This window comes from Dermochelys coriacea, chromosome 1, assembly GCF_009764565.3.
Source record: "Dermochelys coriacea isolate rDerCor1 chromosome 1, rDerCor1.pri.v4, whole genome shotgun sequence".
NCBI classification, from domain to species: Eukaryota; Metazoa; Chordata; order Testudines; family Dermochelyidae; genus Dermochelys; species Dermochelys coriacea.
Window position 1 is genome coordinate 141,160,397 of NC_050068.2, and position 16,565 is coordinate 141,176,961.

Here is a 16,565-nt window from a genome sequence, read left to right on the forward strand (position 1 = left end):
TTAGCTGCAACATCATGTAAAGATGGCAAACACTACACATTTGTATTTTAAAATTGGGTTGATTTACATTACTATGGGGTTGGTTTGTTCTCATAGTAAAATACAGGTTGAATCTCTCTAGTCCAGTGTCCTTGGGACGTGACCGGTGCCAAACCAGAGAATTTGCCAAACAACAGGAGGTCAATGCAGAGTGCCATTGGGTCTCCATACATGTGGGAAGTAGGGGTGCAGGGGGTGCTGTAGCACCTCCAGGCTTTGCGCCCAGCATGGGCCCACACCCGGAGCACGTGAAACCTTAAATTAGAGTGAATAAATAAAGACGCGGCACACCACTTCTGAAATGTTGCAAACCTCTGTTCTAGACTAAGGTCCATGACCTCCCACTCTGGCAGTACTCCCATTGATTTGCCAAGAGTACAATAATATGCCGTATGTAGGAAGCTGGTAAGTAAAAGTCTCCTGATTTGCCAGGAGTACAATAATATGCCGTATGTAGGAAAATAAGTAAAACTGTTTGTGTTTATGTTTAAGTTTTAATGGACTTTCGTCTTAAGTCTCACTAACTTGAGTAACATATAGAACTGTCTTCATAGGACGAAAAAGCAGAGGGATTCATCAGTCTACCTGAATTTAAAATTGATAGAGCCAGCGAGTGCCGCAAGAAATAGTAAGTGTGTTTAAAGTCATACAGTGCAGTAACAAAAGAAAAGGAGGAACAAGCAATCTCTTGCTTTCAAGGAGTGAAAGTTTCCTTGTTTATGATAGTCAAATTAGAATGGAAATCATTGTCATATGGTTTGGTTGCATAACACAAATCATGGTAAACAGTCACTATTCCTGTGCTGGGGGTGGGGAGGCGAGGGGATGTGCATGTGCTTGGAGGGTCCCACCCAAGGGAACAATGAATCTGTTGCAAAAGCCACACAATTCTCAACCATCAGCAAAATTAATCAAAACTAATAGGAATACTTAGCTCCTTCCCACTCTGTTCCCCAGCTTCACCTCCATTGTCCCTCTTTTTTGTTTTGTGGAGGGACCGATTTAATGGGTTAACAAACACAAAGCCTTTTTAAAAAGCAAGCGCTGAGAGATGGAGGAGGTGAAATATTACAGAGGTAACACAAAAAAAGGGAAGAGATGGGTAAAAGGAGGCCTGTTCTTTTTCTAAGTCAGTTATTTACATCCACTAAGTCTCTTTGCCGCTGTGGGATTCTATGTTTGAAATAAAAAGTTTTGCTAAAAAAAAAAAATGCTTAGCTGTACATGGCTTTATTTTAAGAGTGTTTTGCTTTTCTGTAGTTAATTTTTATCTGTATAATTTCTGTCATTGTTTTAAAATAAATAGCAATGTGTTTGAAAAAAGCTAACTCGCGATTTATTATGGCTCTCAACTAAGTGTTTTAAATACAAATTAAGTGAAAAGATCTTTAGGAGACATGTTGCTAAATCCATGGCCAGGCACAAGCCTTATTTTATTCAAAACTAACTAGGAGAGTTTTCTAAGTTTCAACCATCTGCTGACATTGTGGGCTGCCTCTTGAGCAGGGATAACACAATACAGCTCCATTGAGGTTAATTTTTTTCCACCAAATGCATCCGATGAAGTGAGCTGTAGCTCACGAAAGCTTATGCTCTAATAAATTTGTTAGTCTCTAAGGTGCCACAAGTACTCCTTTTCTTTTTACTGAAGTTAATGGAGCTACACTGATTTACTGTAGCTCAGGATTCAGAGTAGCAGCCGTGATAGTCTGTATCCACAAAAAGAAAAGGAGTACTTGAGGCACCTTAGAGACTAACCAATTTATTACTTTTGTCCTTAGTTAGTTATATATCTTTGGCATACATAAGTATCTATCTTGCTATGCGCATGCCTGTGTTCACACATTTTCATTCTTACCATTGAAATCTCTGGGCATTGCCCTGTCACAGGCAAGTGCATGGTTTGGTTCTTTTGTATAAAGCTCACCTGGCACCATTGTAATTCTTTCAGCAGACCTCTGTATTTTAGCATATGTGTCACTTTCAAGTTTTTCAAGAGTGCTTTTGAAACAATGAAAACTATACCAGATAAGCTGTTTAGAGATTAAAGCTTGTCCTGATGACTTACATGCCCCTTTAAAAAGGATACTAATGTTGTTCCCATTAGTTTACAATGCTCTTTAAAGTAAACTGTTCTGTGTAATAGTCTTTAAAAAGGGTAAAAAAAATGAAAAAACTTCCACTTGTGGTTTTGGGAGTTTCAGTGTTCATTCATTGCTCTGTGTTTTTCCACAGATTAAATGCAATGTGGCTCCACTTCATTTATTTTCTTGTTAGTGAAGCAGCATCATTGATGATGTCAGTTCATCTCTGAAAACTGCACTTCATTTAAATTATTGCCTCACTCTGAGTCCTGTCGACTGAGTAGCAGAACACACAAATATGATAATAAAAAACATCCACTTGAGTGGTAGATAAAAAAAAGATATTTAGAATCCAGATGACAGATGTTATAACAATTTTAAGATAAGCCAAGTTTTGGGTCTCAACAACTTGATTATATCTTTTTAAACAGAGCAGATGCTGCTCAACATCTGTTCTCACTTGTGTAACGTTATGCTGTGCACTGATGTGTAGAGGAATCCTTTTTGTCTAACATTTACATATTTCCTTCCCTGACGATGCCTTTCTTTCTTCTAATACCTCGGCATATAGTCAGAGAAAAGAATAATTGTCTGTCTAATTGATCTCCCTTGAAAACAAGGACAATGCACTTAATATACCATATTCTTTGTTTTGTTTTCTTTGACTTTGCTCTGTGTTTTGATGCTATTTTAAAGTAATCTTTGGGAGGCCATTAGTTTTTAAAAACTATTTCTATATTGTACATTACATTATTGTACTTTCATAGAATAGTTTTCATATCTAGATCTCCAAGTGCTTCACTACAGCTTTCTGTGTTTGTAGAAAATTCTCTGCACACTTTTTGTTTTAACAAATTGTTTGCAGTAAATAGATGAAATACTATTGAGCTCCAGGTTTCAGAGTAGCAGCCGTGTTAGTCTGTATTCGCAAAAAGAAAAGGAGTACTTGTGGCACCTTAGAGACTAACAAATTTATTAGAGCATAAGCTTTCGTGAGCTACAGCTCACTTCATCAGATGCATTTGGTCTTGATCACTTAAGATAAGCCATCACCAGCAGCAGGGGGGGAAAGGAGGAAAACCTTTCAGAGTGACAAGCAAGGTAGGCTAATTCCAGCAGTTAACAAGAATATCAGAGGAACAGTGGGGGGTGGGTTGGGGGGAGAAATACCATGGGGAAATAGTTTTACTTTGTGTAATGACTCATCCATTCCCAGTCTCTATTCAAGCCTAAGTTAATTGTATCCAGTTTGCAAATTAATTCCAATTCCGCAGTCTCTCGTTGGAGTCTGTTTTTGAAGCTTTTTTGTTGAAGGATAGCCACTCTTAGGTCTGTAATCGAGTGACCAGAGAGATTGAAGTGTTCTCCAACTGTTTTTTGAATGTTATAATTCTTGACGTCTGATTTGTGTCCATTCATTCTTTTACGTAGAAACTGTCCAGTTTGGCCAATGTACATGGCAGAGGGGCATTGCTGGCACATGATGGCATATATCACATTGGTAGATGCGCAGGTGAACGAGCCTCTGATAGTGTGACTGATAGAGGCATCTATCAGCCACACTCGATTACAGACCTAAGAGTGGCTATCCTTCAACAAAAAAGCTTCAAAAACAGACTCCAACGAGAGACTGCTGAATTGGAATTAATTTGCAAACTGGATACAATTAACTTAGGCTTGAATAGAGACTGGGAATGGATGAGTCATTACACAAAGTAAAACTATTTCCCCATGGTATTTCTCCCCCCACCCCACCCCCCACTGTTCCTCTGATATTCTTGTTAACTGCTGGAATTAGCCTATCTTGCTTGTCACCATGAAAGGTTTTCCTCCTTTCCCCCCCCCTGCTGCTGCTGATGGCTTATCTTAAGTGATCACTCTCCTTACAGTGTGTATGATAAACCCATTGTTTCATGTTCTCTGTGTGTGTATATAAATCTCTCCTCTGTTTTTTCCACCAAATGCATCTGATGAAGTGAGCTGTAGCTCACGAAAGCTTATGCTCTAATAAATTTGTTAGTCTCTAAGATGCCACAAGTACTCCTTTTCTTTTTATTGAGCTCCAGTGACAACTCATGTTGATTACTTTGGTGGGTGGGAAAGATGACATGCCATTACCCATCGTGCTAGATGACCTTGTAAACACCCCGTTGGATTACAACAGCTTGTCAAAAATCAATCCACACATCACATTTTTCTGTTTGACTCCCAGTTGTTAGTGCTGAAGGTAATACCAAGGGCACTGTGATGTGAAAAGTCAGAGGAATGAGAGATTTTCTGTTATATCAAATAAACTGTTCAGTCATCTTTCCGTTCAGAAACTCTTTTGACACCTCCACCCACATAAACACAATTGCCTGTTGTATAAACTATTTTAACTGCTTCAGCTTATCCAGATGTAACATCTATCATGTTAATAGCTGTTGAACTGTCTTTGTGCATGTTTGAATGCAGATGTTATTTAAAGATAGATGGTCAATAAAGCCTTTTAATCAGTGACAGCTGGATGGATCCCAAAAGTTATAAGGCTGAATTAAAAAAACACACACATGCTTAACCAATCTGAAAGAAAATTAAACAGTCTCATTTCATTATGTTATTTGGAATTCTAATTACCTTTATTTTTGAAAAAGATGTTTTGTGTAATTATTATCTTTGCTCATTATGTTTTGACTTTTTTCTTTCCAACAGTGCATTCAAAGCCTGCCATCCTAAGATCAAAAGCTTTTACTTTGCTGCTGAACATCTAGATGACATGAACAGGTAATCAAGCCTAATAAAGTATAAAACTATATAGGGAACCATCTCTGAATACAGTGCTTTCCTCTGAAGCCAGTGATAACATGTCATATATTTGTTTTCATTAAAGGTTAAGTTTTAGATGGATGAGTGCAAAAGAGCATCTTAATTTTTTGAGAAAAATATGTTTTTAATCCCCATCCTCACCTATGGTCATGAACATTGGGTAATGACCGAAAGGACGCGATCGCGGGTACAAGCGGCAGAAATGAGGTTTCTCCGCAGGGTGGCTGGGCTTAATCTCCAAGACAGGGTGAGGAGCTCGACTGTTTGGGCGGGCCTCGGAGTACAGCCGCTGTTCCTCTGGATCAAAAGGAGCCAGTTGAGGTGGTTCGAGCATCTGATAAGAATGCCCCTTGGAAGGCTTCCGTTGGAACTCTATCAGGCACGTCCCATGGGGAAGAGGCCCCCAGGCCTACCCAGGACATGCTGGAGCTGGAATCTTGTGGAAGAAAAGGGGGTCTGGTCCTCACTACTCTCCATGCTGCCGCCGCCATGACCCTCACCAGGAAAAGTGGCATTAAGGAAAAAGAAGATATTTTAATATTAATTTTATGCAAAAATGACCTCCGATTTTGTTGAAACACGTCCACAACATGTCAAAAACAAACACACATCTATTATAACCCTTGTGGTGGAACTAATCATGATAAATTTCTTCCCAGAAGGAGGTAGCAAGGAAGTAAAACCAGGTGTTAGAGGTCAATGTTTCTTTGAGCTATGATGATAGTGGTTGTGCTCTCTCCACTGTGCTTTTCCACTATGGCTAAAGAAAGATGAACTCTGCAGTGTTGATTCTTCAGGAAATAAAGCAGGTAATGATGCTGAGAGTGTTACTTTTGGGCCCAATCCATCAAAGATACTCAAGTGTCCTCAAGTGGGAGTGTAACTGGCTAAATTCATCCCTGTGCAGAGGGCCAGTACAAGACTTATTCAACTTAAACCCAGTTTTGAGGGCCTGTGTACACACCTCTACACGGTGTGAATTTCATGTAGAAGGCACTTAGGGTGAGATCCTGGTTCTGTTGAAATCAGTGGCGAAACTCCCATTGACTTCAATGAGCCCAGGATTTCACCCTTAGCACCTTGCAGATTAGAGCTAACTATCTGTTCCTTAGTCCAGTTTTGTAATCTTATTAAAAATGCTTTAATTTTCAACAAAACTTTAGCAAGATCACTTTTAACTCATCGAGGTGAACTTTATACAAATTCTGGTAACCCCTGTCTGTTCAGGTGTTTGCTACAGCATTTTTTATTTTTCCCAGCATAAAATGGAGTACATTTATTTTGAAAAAATGTATATATGTGGCTTTCATTATATGGTAAAAGAACCTAATTAAGGTTTCCCATCTTAAATTGATTATCCTGTTCCTGTGGGCTCGTGCTTCCAGGCTCAATTAATAAGTGAAATGTTGAATATGCTTTTAAAACAAAGAAAAAAGACAACCTTACACAGTCCATATAACTTATTAATAAAATAACATATCAGTGATAAGAATGATTATACCTCTAATATATTTAGCATCTCTAACTGCTTTTAGGTAACAGTCAGTTTCTGGAAACTTTCATTTCTTACTGAGATCAGTTGACCAGAAAATAGATTATAGTTTTACATTTATGTTTACTTTTACTTAAAATGGATATAGGGTAAAATTTTCAAAGGCACCTAAGTCTCATTTTCAAAATTTGTTTGTAAGATTTCAAAATTTGTTTGTTTGCTTTTGCTCTTCATTGTGTTACGTATTTCCATCAGGCTAGCCATAATAATGCACTTTACTATGTACTGAACAAAATACCCTCAGGACTAATTAAATCCTGACCACACTGAAAATACCATGAGGATTAAACATAAGTAAAATCTCTGTAAGTAGATCAACACTTGGTATGAAAATATGCCAGGTTTGGGGGGGGTAAAAATACATAACTGTGCAATAAACAGAACGTACTTACCAGTTTTCAGAGTAGCAGCCGTGTTAGTCTGTATTCACAAAAAGAAAAGGAGTACTTGTGGCACCTTAGAGACTAACAAATTTATTAGAGCATAAGCTTTCGTGAGCTACAGCTCACTTCATCGGATGTTATTCTCTAAGGTGCCACAAGTACTCCTTTTCTTTTTGTACTTACCAGTGTGACCTTTGAAAAATGTTTCAGTGGGTCTATGGCTAATCACAGTTAGTTTGATTTTTTTTAACCCTACATCATGACTTACATTTTGCCATTTTGGAATGAGTTCTTAGCATGTCACAAATTAAATAAACAAACACACACACACACAGGACCAAAATCTGAAGTAGTGGCCCTACTCCACCAAATATAACTGAGATCGGAATCTGGCCCTGTGATAGTAAAATTGCTCTTTGTTTAAAGTTTCAAAAAATAATTACCCCTAGTCTCAAGCTCTGGTTCATTTCCAAAAAATAGTGACTTCACACAATTAACCTTTAAAAAAAAAAAGAAAAAAAGAGGTGATTACTAAAGAATAATTCTTTTAAGTTCAGAGACAGCATAACAAGGTATTTAAGAGCACTTGTTACATCCTACTCTAGCCTTACAAATATTCACTCAAACTTTAAGAAATAGATGGTTGTGACCAGGATCCCAGTGGGAGCCAGCTATGGTCACTCAGTTAGGGTGAACTGCGAAGATTGGGGCAGACAATCCCCATAAAGCTGGTGGATATTCCAATACTTAGATTCACCATGCCAAATAACAGTTCCCTTAAAGTGATCCAGCTTCAGGCCTCCATCTATGTACCCACGTCAAATATGATGAAAATTTCTGATTTCATCATATAAAAGGAAAGGTTCTACCAATCCCAAAGGATTGGACACATTACCTCTCAGGTTAATGAATGTTTCAGATCTTACCCAAATACATGCTACAGCCAATTCTTATTAATTAAACTAAAATTTATTAAAAAAACAAGAGAGAGAGTATGATTAAAAGACCAATATACATACAGACATTTGTTCAATTCATTGAGGTTCAGATTCATAGCATAGATGGTGAGCTTTGTAATTGCAAAGAGTTTTTTCAGAAATAGTTCATAAATTATAGTCCAATGTCCAAATCTCATATTCAGGGCATACCAGCATAACTGGGACCTCAGTCTTGTGACTCAAACTTCCCCTGATGAAGCCAAAGCAGATCTGAGATGACAGAATCAGGACCCAAGGATCTTTTATACAATTTCATGTCTTTTGACAAGTTGGAGTTTCTCAGGGAACAAAAGGTAATCAGGATGACTTTGAAGGAGGTCCATCACCGGTACTTAGCTATACAAATTAACCTAAGGCCATTTGCTTGTTCCTCCATCATTCACCTTACATTTCAAAGAGAGATGAATACCGAGATATCCCGGGTTTACAATTCATTTAAATGCTAGGATGTTCTTTTGATCTCTGAATTATCAGAATACAGCATAGACAGAGACTGCTGATTACATTGTTGACCTTACTCACATACATGTAAAAGCACAAACATTATCTCCCCATATGTCTTTTGAGGGTCATTTAGTTTGTAGGATGTTTAACCCTTTCTAGCCATGCATCACAACAGTATTAAAATGTTATGAACCATTTTGATTACACAAAATGGTTCCATCATTTTCTGTTCATTTTTATTATTGGGTTTCTGACAACCACTTTCATTATGCAGTCTTTTCAGCACTATTTGTACCATGTTACTGGAGGCAGAAAAGAAGGGCAGGAATCTACTAAAAGCATAGTCTTATTGAAAGGGAAATGTATTTTCCGGTATTTAAATTCCTTCAATAATTATTAATAAAATAATTATTTGTTATTTCATTGTACTTATGTATACAGAATATAGGAACTATATATGTGTGCGCGCACATACATACCTATGATATGTATGCATTTTAGACTATATAGTCTTGTTACTGTTCAGATGATCATGTTGATTTTATGAGGCCTAGATTTCCATGTAATGCTGGAAACTTCTGGTTTTTTTTTATCATTGTTCTGCTATTTGGTATAGTGAATATGTATTTCCTAACCTGATCCCTTACTTAAAGGGACACTGTCTTTCCAAGGTTGGCGAGCTTGGAATTTACCATTCCCTTTCTAAAACATATCTGCTTTTCAAAATGATCAGTGCCATCAACATTAAAATCCCATGTTGTGAGCTGGGAGACATAGAGACAATAAACCTGCAGTGGGAGAGTGTTCAGAGAACTTATATGTTCATCCCACTGTGTCTCCGTTCAACCATCTCCATTTTTGTGAACAGGCAGAGTATTGATATTTATAAGCATCTCCTTTCTAAAGACACCCTTCTGTGAACCGAAACAAAGGTACAAGTCTAATTTCAGTCTGATACCATGAGAACAAAGACTTAGAACATAAGAACAGCCATACTGGGTCAGACCAAAGGTCCATCTAGCCCAGTACCATGTCTTCTGACAGTGGCCAATGCCAGGTGCCCCAGAGGGAATGAACAGAACAGGTAGTAATCAAGTGATCCATTCCCTGTTGCTCATTCCTAGTTTCAAACAGAGGCTAGGGACACCATCCCTGCCCATCCTGGCTAATAGCCATTGATGGACCTATCCTCCATGAATTTGTCTAGTTCTTTTTTGAACCCTGTTATAGTCTTGGCCTTCACAATCTCCTCTGGCAAAGAGTTCCGTAGGTTGACTATGCGTTGTGTTAAAAAATACTTCCTTTTGTTTCTTTTAAACCTGCTGCCTATTAATTTCATTTGGTGACCCCTAGTTCTTGTGTTATGAGAAGGAGTAAATAACACTTTCTTATTTACTTTCTCCACACCATTCATGATTTTATAGACCTCAGTCATATTCCCCTTTAGTCGTCTCTTTTCCAAGCTGAAAAGTTCCAGTCTTATTAATCTCTCCTCATATGGAAACCATTCTATACCCCTAATCGTTTTTGTTGCCCTTTTCTGAACCTTTTCCAATTGCAATGTATCTTTTTTGAGATAAGGCTGTGATGGGTTTGGTCACAGAATCCCCCTTGGGACTGTCACCTGATGTGCTGAGACTACCTCTGAGCCCGTTTTCTCTGCCAGTTTGGGTCTCCAAAACCCTGCCTTGTTGAGTCAGACACGTCAGTCTGCTCCAACACAGACCCAGGGTCTGTACCACATGCCCCAAAGCTGCACACTTAACTGAAAACAGCTTAAGAAGTGCTCCTGTCTCTAGCACCCAGACACCCAGCTCCCAGTGGGATCTAAACCCCAAATAAATCCATTTTACTATATATAAAGCTTATACAGGGTAAACTCATAAATTGTCTGGCCTCTATAACACTGATAGAGAGATGTGCACAGCTGTTTGCTCCCCTAGGTATTAATTAATAAGCAAAAGTGATTTTATTAAGTATAAAAAGTAGGATTTAAGTGGTTCCAAGTAATAACAGACAGAACAAAGTAAGTTACCAAGCAAAATAAAACAAAACACGCAAGTCTAAGCCTAATACAGTAGGAAACTGACTACAGGTAAATCTCACCCTCAGAGATGTTCCAATAAGCTTCTTTCACAAACTAGACTCCTTTCTAGTCTGGGTCCAATCCTTTTCAGACCAACCTTGTGGCTTATAGCCTTGGTCTAGCAATCACTCACACCCCATAGTTACAGACCTTTGTTCCAGATTTTTTCAGGCATCTCTTTGGGGTAGAGAGACCATTTCTTCAGACAGTTGAAGACCAAATGGAGGGGCTTCCAGGGCCTTTTATATTCTCTCTTGTGGGCAGAAACACCTTTGTTCTTCTGTGCAAAATCACAGCAACAAGATGTTGTTTGTAGCCACCTGGGCAAGTCACATGTCCATGAATGATTCAGCTTTTTGCAGGCCGACAGCATTGTTTACATTTTAGTTTGAACATTCCCAAGAAAACTCAGATGTGGATTGGCGTCTCCCAAAGTCCATTGTCGGACAAGTGTTTCTTGATTGGGCACTTACTGAGAATAGTCCTTTCTCAAGAAGCTGACCAATGCTTCGCTTAGGCTATTTAGAATCAAACACATTGAGATACAAGTACATAGCCAATATTCCTAGCTTCAAATACAAAAATGATACACACATACAAACAGCATAATCATAACCAGCAAATTACAACCTTTCTGTAGACACCTTACTTGACCTCCTTTGTACAAGATTTGGTGCGACTGTAGGACCTTGGTTGTAACAATGATCTATACTGTCACAGTTCATGTCAATAACGTCATGGGGCAACTGCATCTGCACACAATATTCAAGATATGGGCATACCCTGGATTTATATAGAGGCAATATGATATTTTCTGCCTTATTATCTATCCCTTTCTTAATGATTCCCAACATTCTGTTCGCTTTTTTGACTGCCACTGCACATTGAGTGGATATTTTCAAAGAACTAGCCACAGTGACTCCAAGATCTGTTTCTTGAGTCGTAACAGCTAATTTAGACCCCATCATTTTATATGTGTAGTTGGGATTATGTTTTCTAATGAGCATTACTTTGCAGTTATCAACATTGAAATTCATCTGCCATTTTGTTGCCCAGTCACTAAGTTTTGTGAGATCCTTTTGTAGCTCTTCAAAGTCTGCTTGGGACTTAACTTTCTTGAGTAGTTTTGTATCATCTGCAAATTTTGCCACCTCACTATTTACCCCTTTTTCCAGATCATTCATGAATATGTTGAATAGGACTGGTCCCAGAACAGACCCCTGGGGGACACCACTATTTACTACTTTCCATTCTGAAAACTGACCATTTATTCCTACCCTTTGTTTTTTATCTTTTAACCAGTTACCAATCCATGAGAGGACCTTCCCTCTTTCCCATAGCAGCTTACTTTTCTTAAGAGCCTTTGATGAGGGACCTTGTCAAAGGCTGTCTGAAAATCTAAGTACACTATATCCCTCTTGTCCACATGCTGTTGACCTCCTCAAAGAATTCTAGCAAATCGGTGAGGCGTGATTTCCCTTTACGGAAACTATGTTGATTCTTCCACAACAAATTATGTTCATCTATGTGTCTGACAATTTTGTTCTTGACTATAGTTTCAACCAAACAGTTTGCCTGGTACTGAAGTCAGGCTTGCTGACCTGTAATTGCCAGGATCACTTCTGGAGCCCTTTTTAAAAATTGGCGTCACATTAGCTATCCTCCAGTCATTTGGTACAGAAGCTGATTTAAATGATAGGTTACAGACTACAGTTAATAGTTCTGCAATTTCACATTTGAGTTCCTTCATAACTCGTGCGTGAATACCATCTGGTCCTGTTGACTTATTACTGTTTAGTTTATCAGTTTGTTCCAAAACCTCCTCTAATGACACCTCAATCTTGTACAGTTCCTCAGATTTGTCACCTAAAAAGACTGGCTCAGGTTTGGGAATCTCCCTCACATCTGCAGCTTTGAAGACCGATGCAAAGAATTCATTTAGTTTCTTTGCAATGGCCTTATTGTCCTTGAGTGCTCTTTTAGCATCTCAATCGTCCAGTGGCCCCACTCATTATTTAGCAGGCTTCCCGCTTCTGATGTACTTAAAAAAAAAAATGTTTGCTATTACTTTTTGAGTCTTTGGCTTGCTGTTCTTCAAATTCTTTTTTGGCCTTCCTAATAATATTTTTACACTTCATTTGCCAGAGTTTATGCTCCTTTCTATTTTCCTCACTAGGATTTAACTTCCACTTTTTTAAAGGATGCCTTTTTGCCTCTCACTGCTTCTTTTACTTTGTTGTTTAGCCACGGTGGCACTTTTTTGGTTCTCTTACTATGTTCTGATCTTCATTATGAAACCCACCATATCTAAAGGAGCTATGCTGTGGGATTCCATGTTACATGCCATGTCATGTATTACATTATTAAATATGCTTCAGAAGCTAATGCAGTCCTTCTTTTAGCATCTGACTTTACAAGCCACTCACGAGAAGATGGTGCTTGAACATTCTGCCATATTGGGCCATATTGCAAAGATTAGTAATTTATTCCACATTGTATGCATGTCTGGTTTAGATAGTATTCCAGATTATTGGACAGATAGTCAGCTACTGTAAATTATTAACTGTTAGTTCTTCTATAACTATTATATAAATTATTCTATAACTCTGTTAATTAATGCACATTTCATGAGATTATTGTCAGAATGCATTTCTCAGGAAATAGCATTTTCTGACAACAAAATTACCTATTAAAATGTAGTTTATGCCATTTGATTGTTTACAAAAAACAGTAATTTGCAAAAGGTAGCCAAGTCGTTAGTGCAAATTAACATAACTAAACATTAATTTAATTGAGTACCACAAGGATTTTATTGTTTGTTGGATTTAGGATAAAATGAGATCTTGCTAAAAGAAAAACCTTATTAGTTCTATTATCTAGTGTTCCGAGATCATAAGGCCTTTCCAGAAATGTTTCACTGGGTTGTGTGTGTGTGGGTGTGTTTGGTGGGTTGGGTTTGTTGGGGGGTTGTTTATTTTTTTTTGTTTTTTTTCAGTGCACATTGGCTGCATTTAGTAGTAGTAAACTCTGAACTGAAGTAAAAACCATAGGTCATGCCTCACTGCTGTGCTTTTAACATATTTTAGGTTGGTCTTTGTGAAGAACTTAATGTAACACTTCGGTAGTTCTTTGCAAAGGGTCCTTCTCTCTTCTGATTTAAAACATGAACTTTTCTGTGGGGCAGAATTAGTTGGTGTTTGTTTGTTTTTTGCTTTAAGACTCCAGCTATTTTTATAAATGTATGGCAGCTATTAACTATTATAACTGAAAGTTTTCAGAGTAGCAGCCGTGTTAGTCTGTATTCGCAAAAAGAAAAGGAGTACTTGTGGCACCTTAGAGACTAACAAATTTATTTGAGCATAAGTTTTCGTGAGCTACAGCTCACTTCATCGGATGCATTCAGTGGAAAATACAGTGGGGAGATTTATATACACATACAGAGAACATGAAACAATGGGTTTTATCATACACACTGTAAGGAGATGAGCACTTAAGATGAGCTATTACCAGCAGGACGGGGGGGGGGGGAAACCTTTTGTGGTGATAATCAAGGTGGGCTATTTCCAGCAGTTAACAAGAATGTCTGAGGAACAGTGGGGGGTGGGGTGGGGGGAGAAATAACATGGGGAAATAGTTTTACTTTGTGTAATGACCCATCCACTCCCAGTCTCTATTCAAGCCTAAGTTAATTGTATCCCGTTTGCAAATTAATTCCAATTCAGCAGTCTCTCATTGGAGTCTGTTTTTGAAGTTTTTTTGTTGAAGGATAGCCACTCTCAGGTCTGTAATCGAGTGACCGGAGAGATTGAAGTGTTCTTCGACTGGTCTTTGAATGTTATAATTCTTGACGTCTGATTTGTGTCCACTTATTCTTTTATGTAGAGACTGTCCAGTTTGACCAATGTACAAGGCAGAGGGCATTGCTGGCACATGATGGCATATCACATTGGTAGATGTGCAGGTGATCGAGCCTCTGATAGTGTGGCTGATGTGATTAGGCCCTATGATGGTGTCCCCTGAATAGATATGTGGACAGAGTTGGCAACGGGCTTTGTTGCAAGGATAGGTTCCTGGGTTGGTGGTTCTGTTGTGTGGTGTGTGGTTGCTGGTGAGTATTTGCTTCAGATTGGGGGGCTGTCTGTAAGCAAGGACTGGCCTGTCTCCCAAGATCTGTGAGAGTGATGGGTCGTCCTTCAGGATAGGTTGTAGATCCTTGAGGATGCGTTGGATAGGTTTTAGTTGGGCGCTGAAGGTGATGGCTCGTGGCATTCTGTTGTTTTCTTTGTTGGGCCTGTCCTGTAGTAGGTGACTTCTGGGTACTCTTCTGGCTGTGTCAATCTGTTTCTTCACTTCAGCAGGTGGGTATTGTAGTTGTAAGAATGCATGATAGAGATCTTGTAGGTGTTTGTCTCTGTCTGTGGGGTTGGAGAAAATGCGGTTATATTGTAGAGCTTGACTGTAGACAATAGATCATGTGGTGTGATCTGGATGAAAGCTAGAGGCATGCAGCTAGGAATAGCGGTCAGTAGGTTTCCGATATTGGTTAGTGTTTATGTGACCATCGCTTTTGAGCACCGTCGTGTCCAGGAAGTGGATCTCTTGTGTGGACTGGTCCAGGCTGAGGTTGATGGTGGGATGGAAATTGTTGAAATCCTGGTGGAATTCCTCAAGGGCTTCTTTTCCATTGTTCCAGATGATGATGATGTCATCAATGTAGCGCAAGTAGAGTAGGGGCATTAGGGGACGAGAACTGAGGAAGCATTGTTCTAAGTTAGCCATAAAAATGTTGGCATACTGTGGGGCCATGCGGGTACCCATGGCAGTGCCGCTGATTTGAAGGTATACATTGTCCCCAAATGTGAAATAGTTATGGGTGAGGACAAAGTCACAAAGTTCAGCCACCAGGTTAGCCATGACATTATCGGGATACTGTTCCTGATGGCTTGTAGTCCATCTTTGTGTGGAATGTTTCTCCCTCCCCCACCCCACCTCACTGTTCCTCAGACGTTCTTGTTAACTGCTGGAAATGGCCCACCTTGATTATCACCACAAAAGATTTTTCTCCTTCCCCCCCACTTCCTGCTGGTAATAGCTCATCTTAAGTGCTCACTTTCCTTACAGTGTGTATGATAAAACCCATTGTTTCATGTTCTCTATGTATATAAATCTCCCCACTGTATTTTCCACTGAATGGATCCGATGAAGTGAGCTGTAGCTCACGAAAGCTTATGCTCAAATAAATTTGTTAGTCTCTAAGGTGCCACAAGTCCTCCTTTTCTTTTAACTGAAAGTTTGTAATCTTTTATTCTGATTCGCTTGTCTTCTCTCCTCCCCGTGATAACATTAATTAGATGTTCATGTGAGATGTTCTGTCGTCACAGCAACAGTAACTTTGCAGCTAGCTACTGTTATTCCTAATGTGAAGTGATTTATGGTTCTTGTACATGATTTCAGCTGTGAAAGGACAGTGCTGGTCTTTTTGAAGGAGAGCTTCAGCACATCATGATCTGATGTATGGTTAACATCCGCTGAAATGCCTTGGAAACTGTTATTTGGAAATAGTTGCAAAAGATGCTATCCCTCACTTGTGAAGAAAATATTCTATTTCCTTGTCTTGAGTGTGCAAAGGAGGCATAGCAGGCTCTGAAACAGGAATATTAGCAGAATACATTCTTCAAGTATGAACAGAGTTACCACTGGTGGTCCCTCTCATTTTGTTGGATATTTAAGCATTAAAAATGCTGTTCATTAACTTGGAAAGCAAGGGTTCTATAACCTTGGCAATGGAATTTTTTGGAGAAATAATTCCAGATTTACCTATGGGAGGTTGTCATGTTGGTTTAAACCTCAGTGATGGAGGAGTTGATGTAGTATGAGCAGTTGGATAATGAACACACTGAGGGCCCCATGGGGGGATGAGGGGAGGCTGAAGCAGTGCATTGCTACAGGCAGTTGAATTCATTACTAGAATAAAAGAATATAGGTGCATTTTTTTTAATTCATGCAGTTTTATGAATTTGTTTTTTTCAGATCTAAGTAGAAGTTAGAACTTTTAATGTGAATTCTGTTTTGATGCAACTACCTTTCCCTCTGCTTCCCCAGCACACAAAAAACAGGTTCTGGTGTGATTCCATCTCTTTATTCTATGCACTGTAGGTAAGCTTTACAACACAT

The 16,565-nt window shown here is 38.9% G+C and overlaps 1 protein-coding gene across 9 annotated transcripts in view; it reads left to right on the plus strand.

Annotated features, from left to right (window-relative positions):
• Window positions 1-16,565, plus strand: part of CNKSR2 (connector enhancer of kinase suppressor of Ras 2) — a 384,996-nt gene that overhangs the window by 292,628 nt on the left and 75,803 nt on the right. For all 9 annotated transcript variants that reach the window (XM_043504745.1, XM_043504743.1, XM_038375840.2 and 6 more), the window contains 2 exons: window positions 594-667; window positions 4,815-4,886. In XM_043504745.1, coding sequence (XP_043360680.1) covers window positions 594-667; window positions 4,815-4,886 — 146 coding nt within the window. The remainder of the gene's footprint in view (window positions 1-593; window positions 668-4,814; window positions 4,887-16,565) is intronic.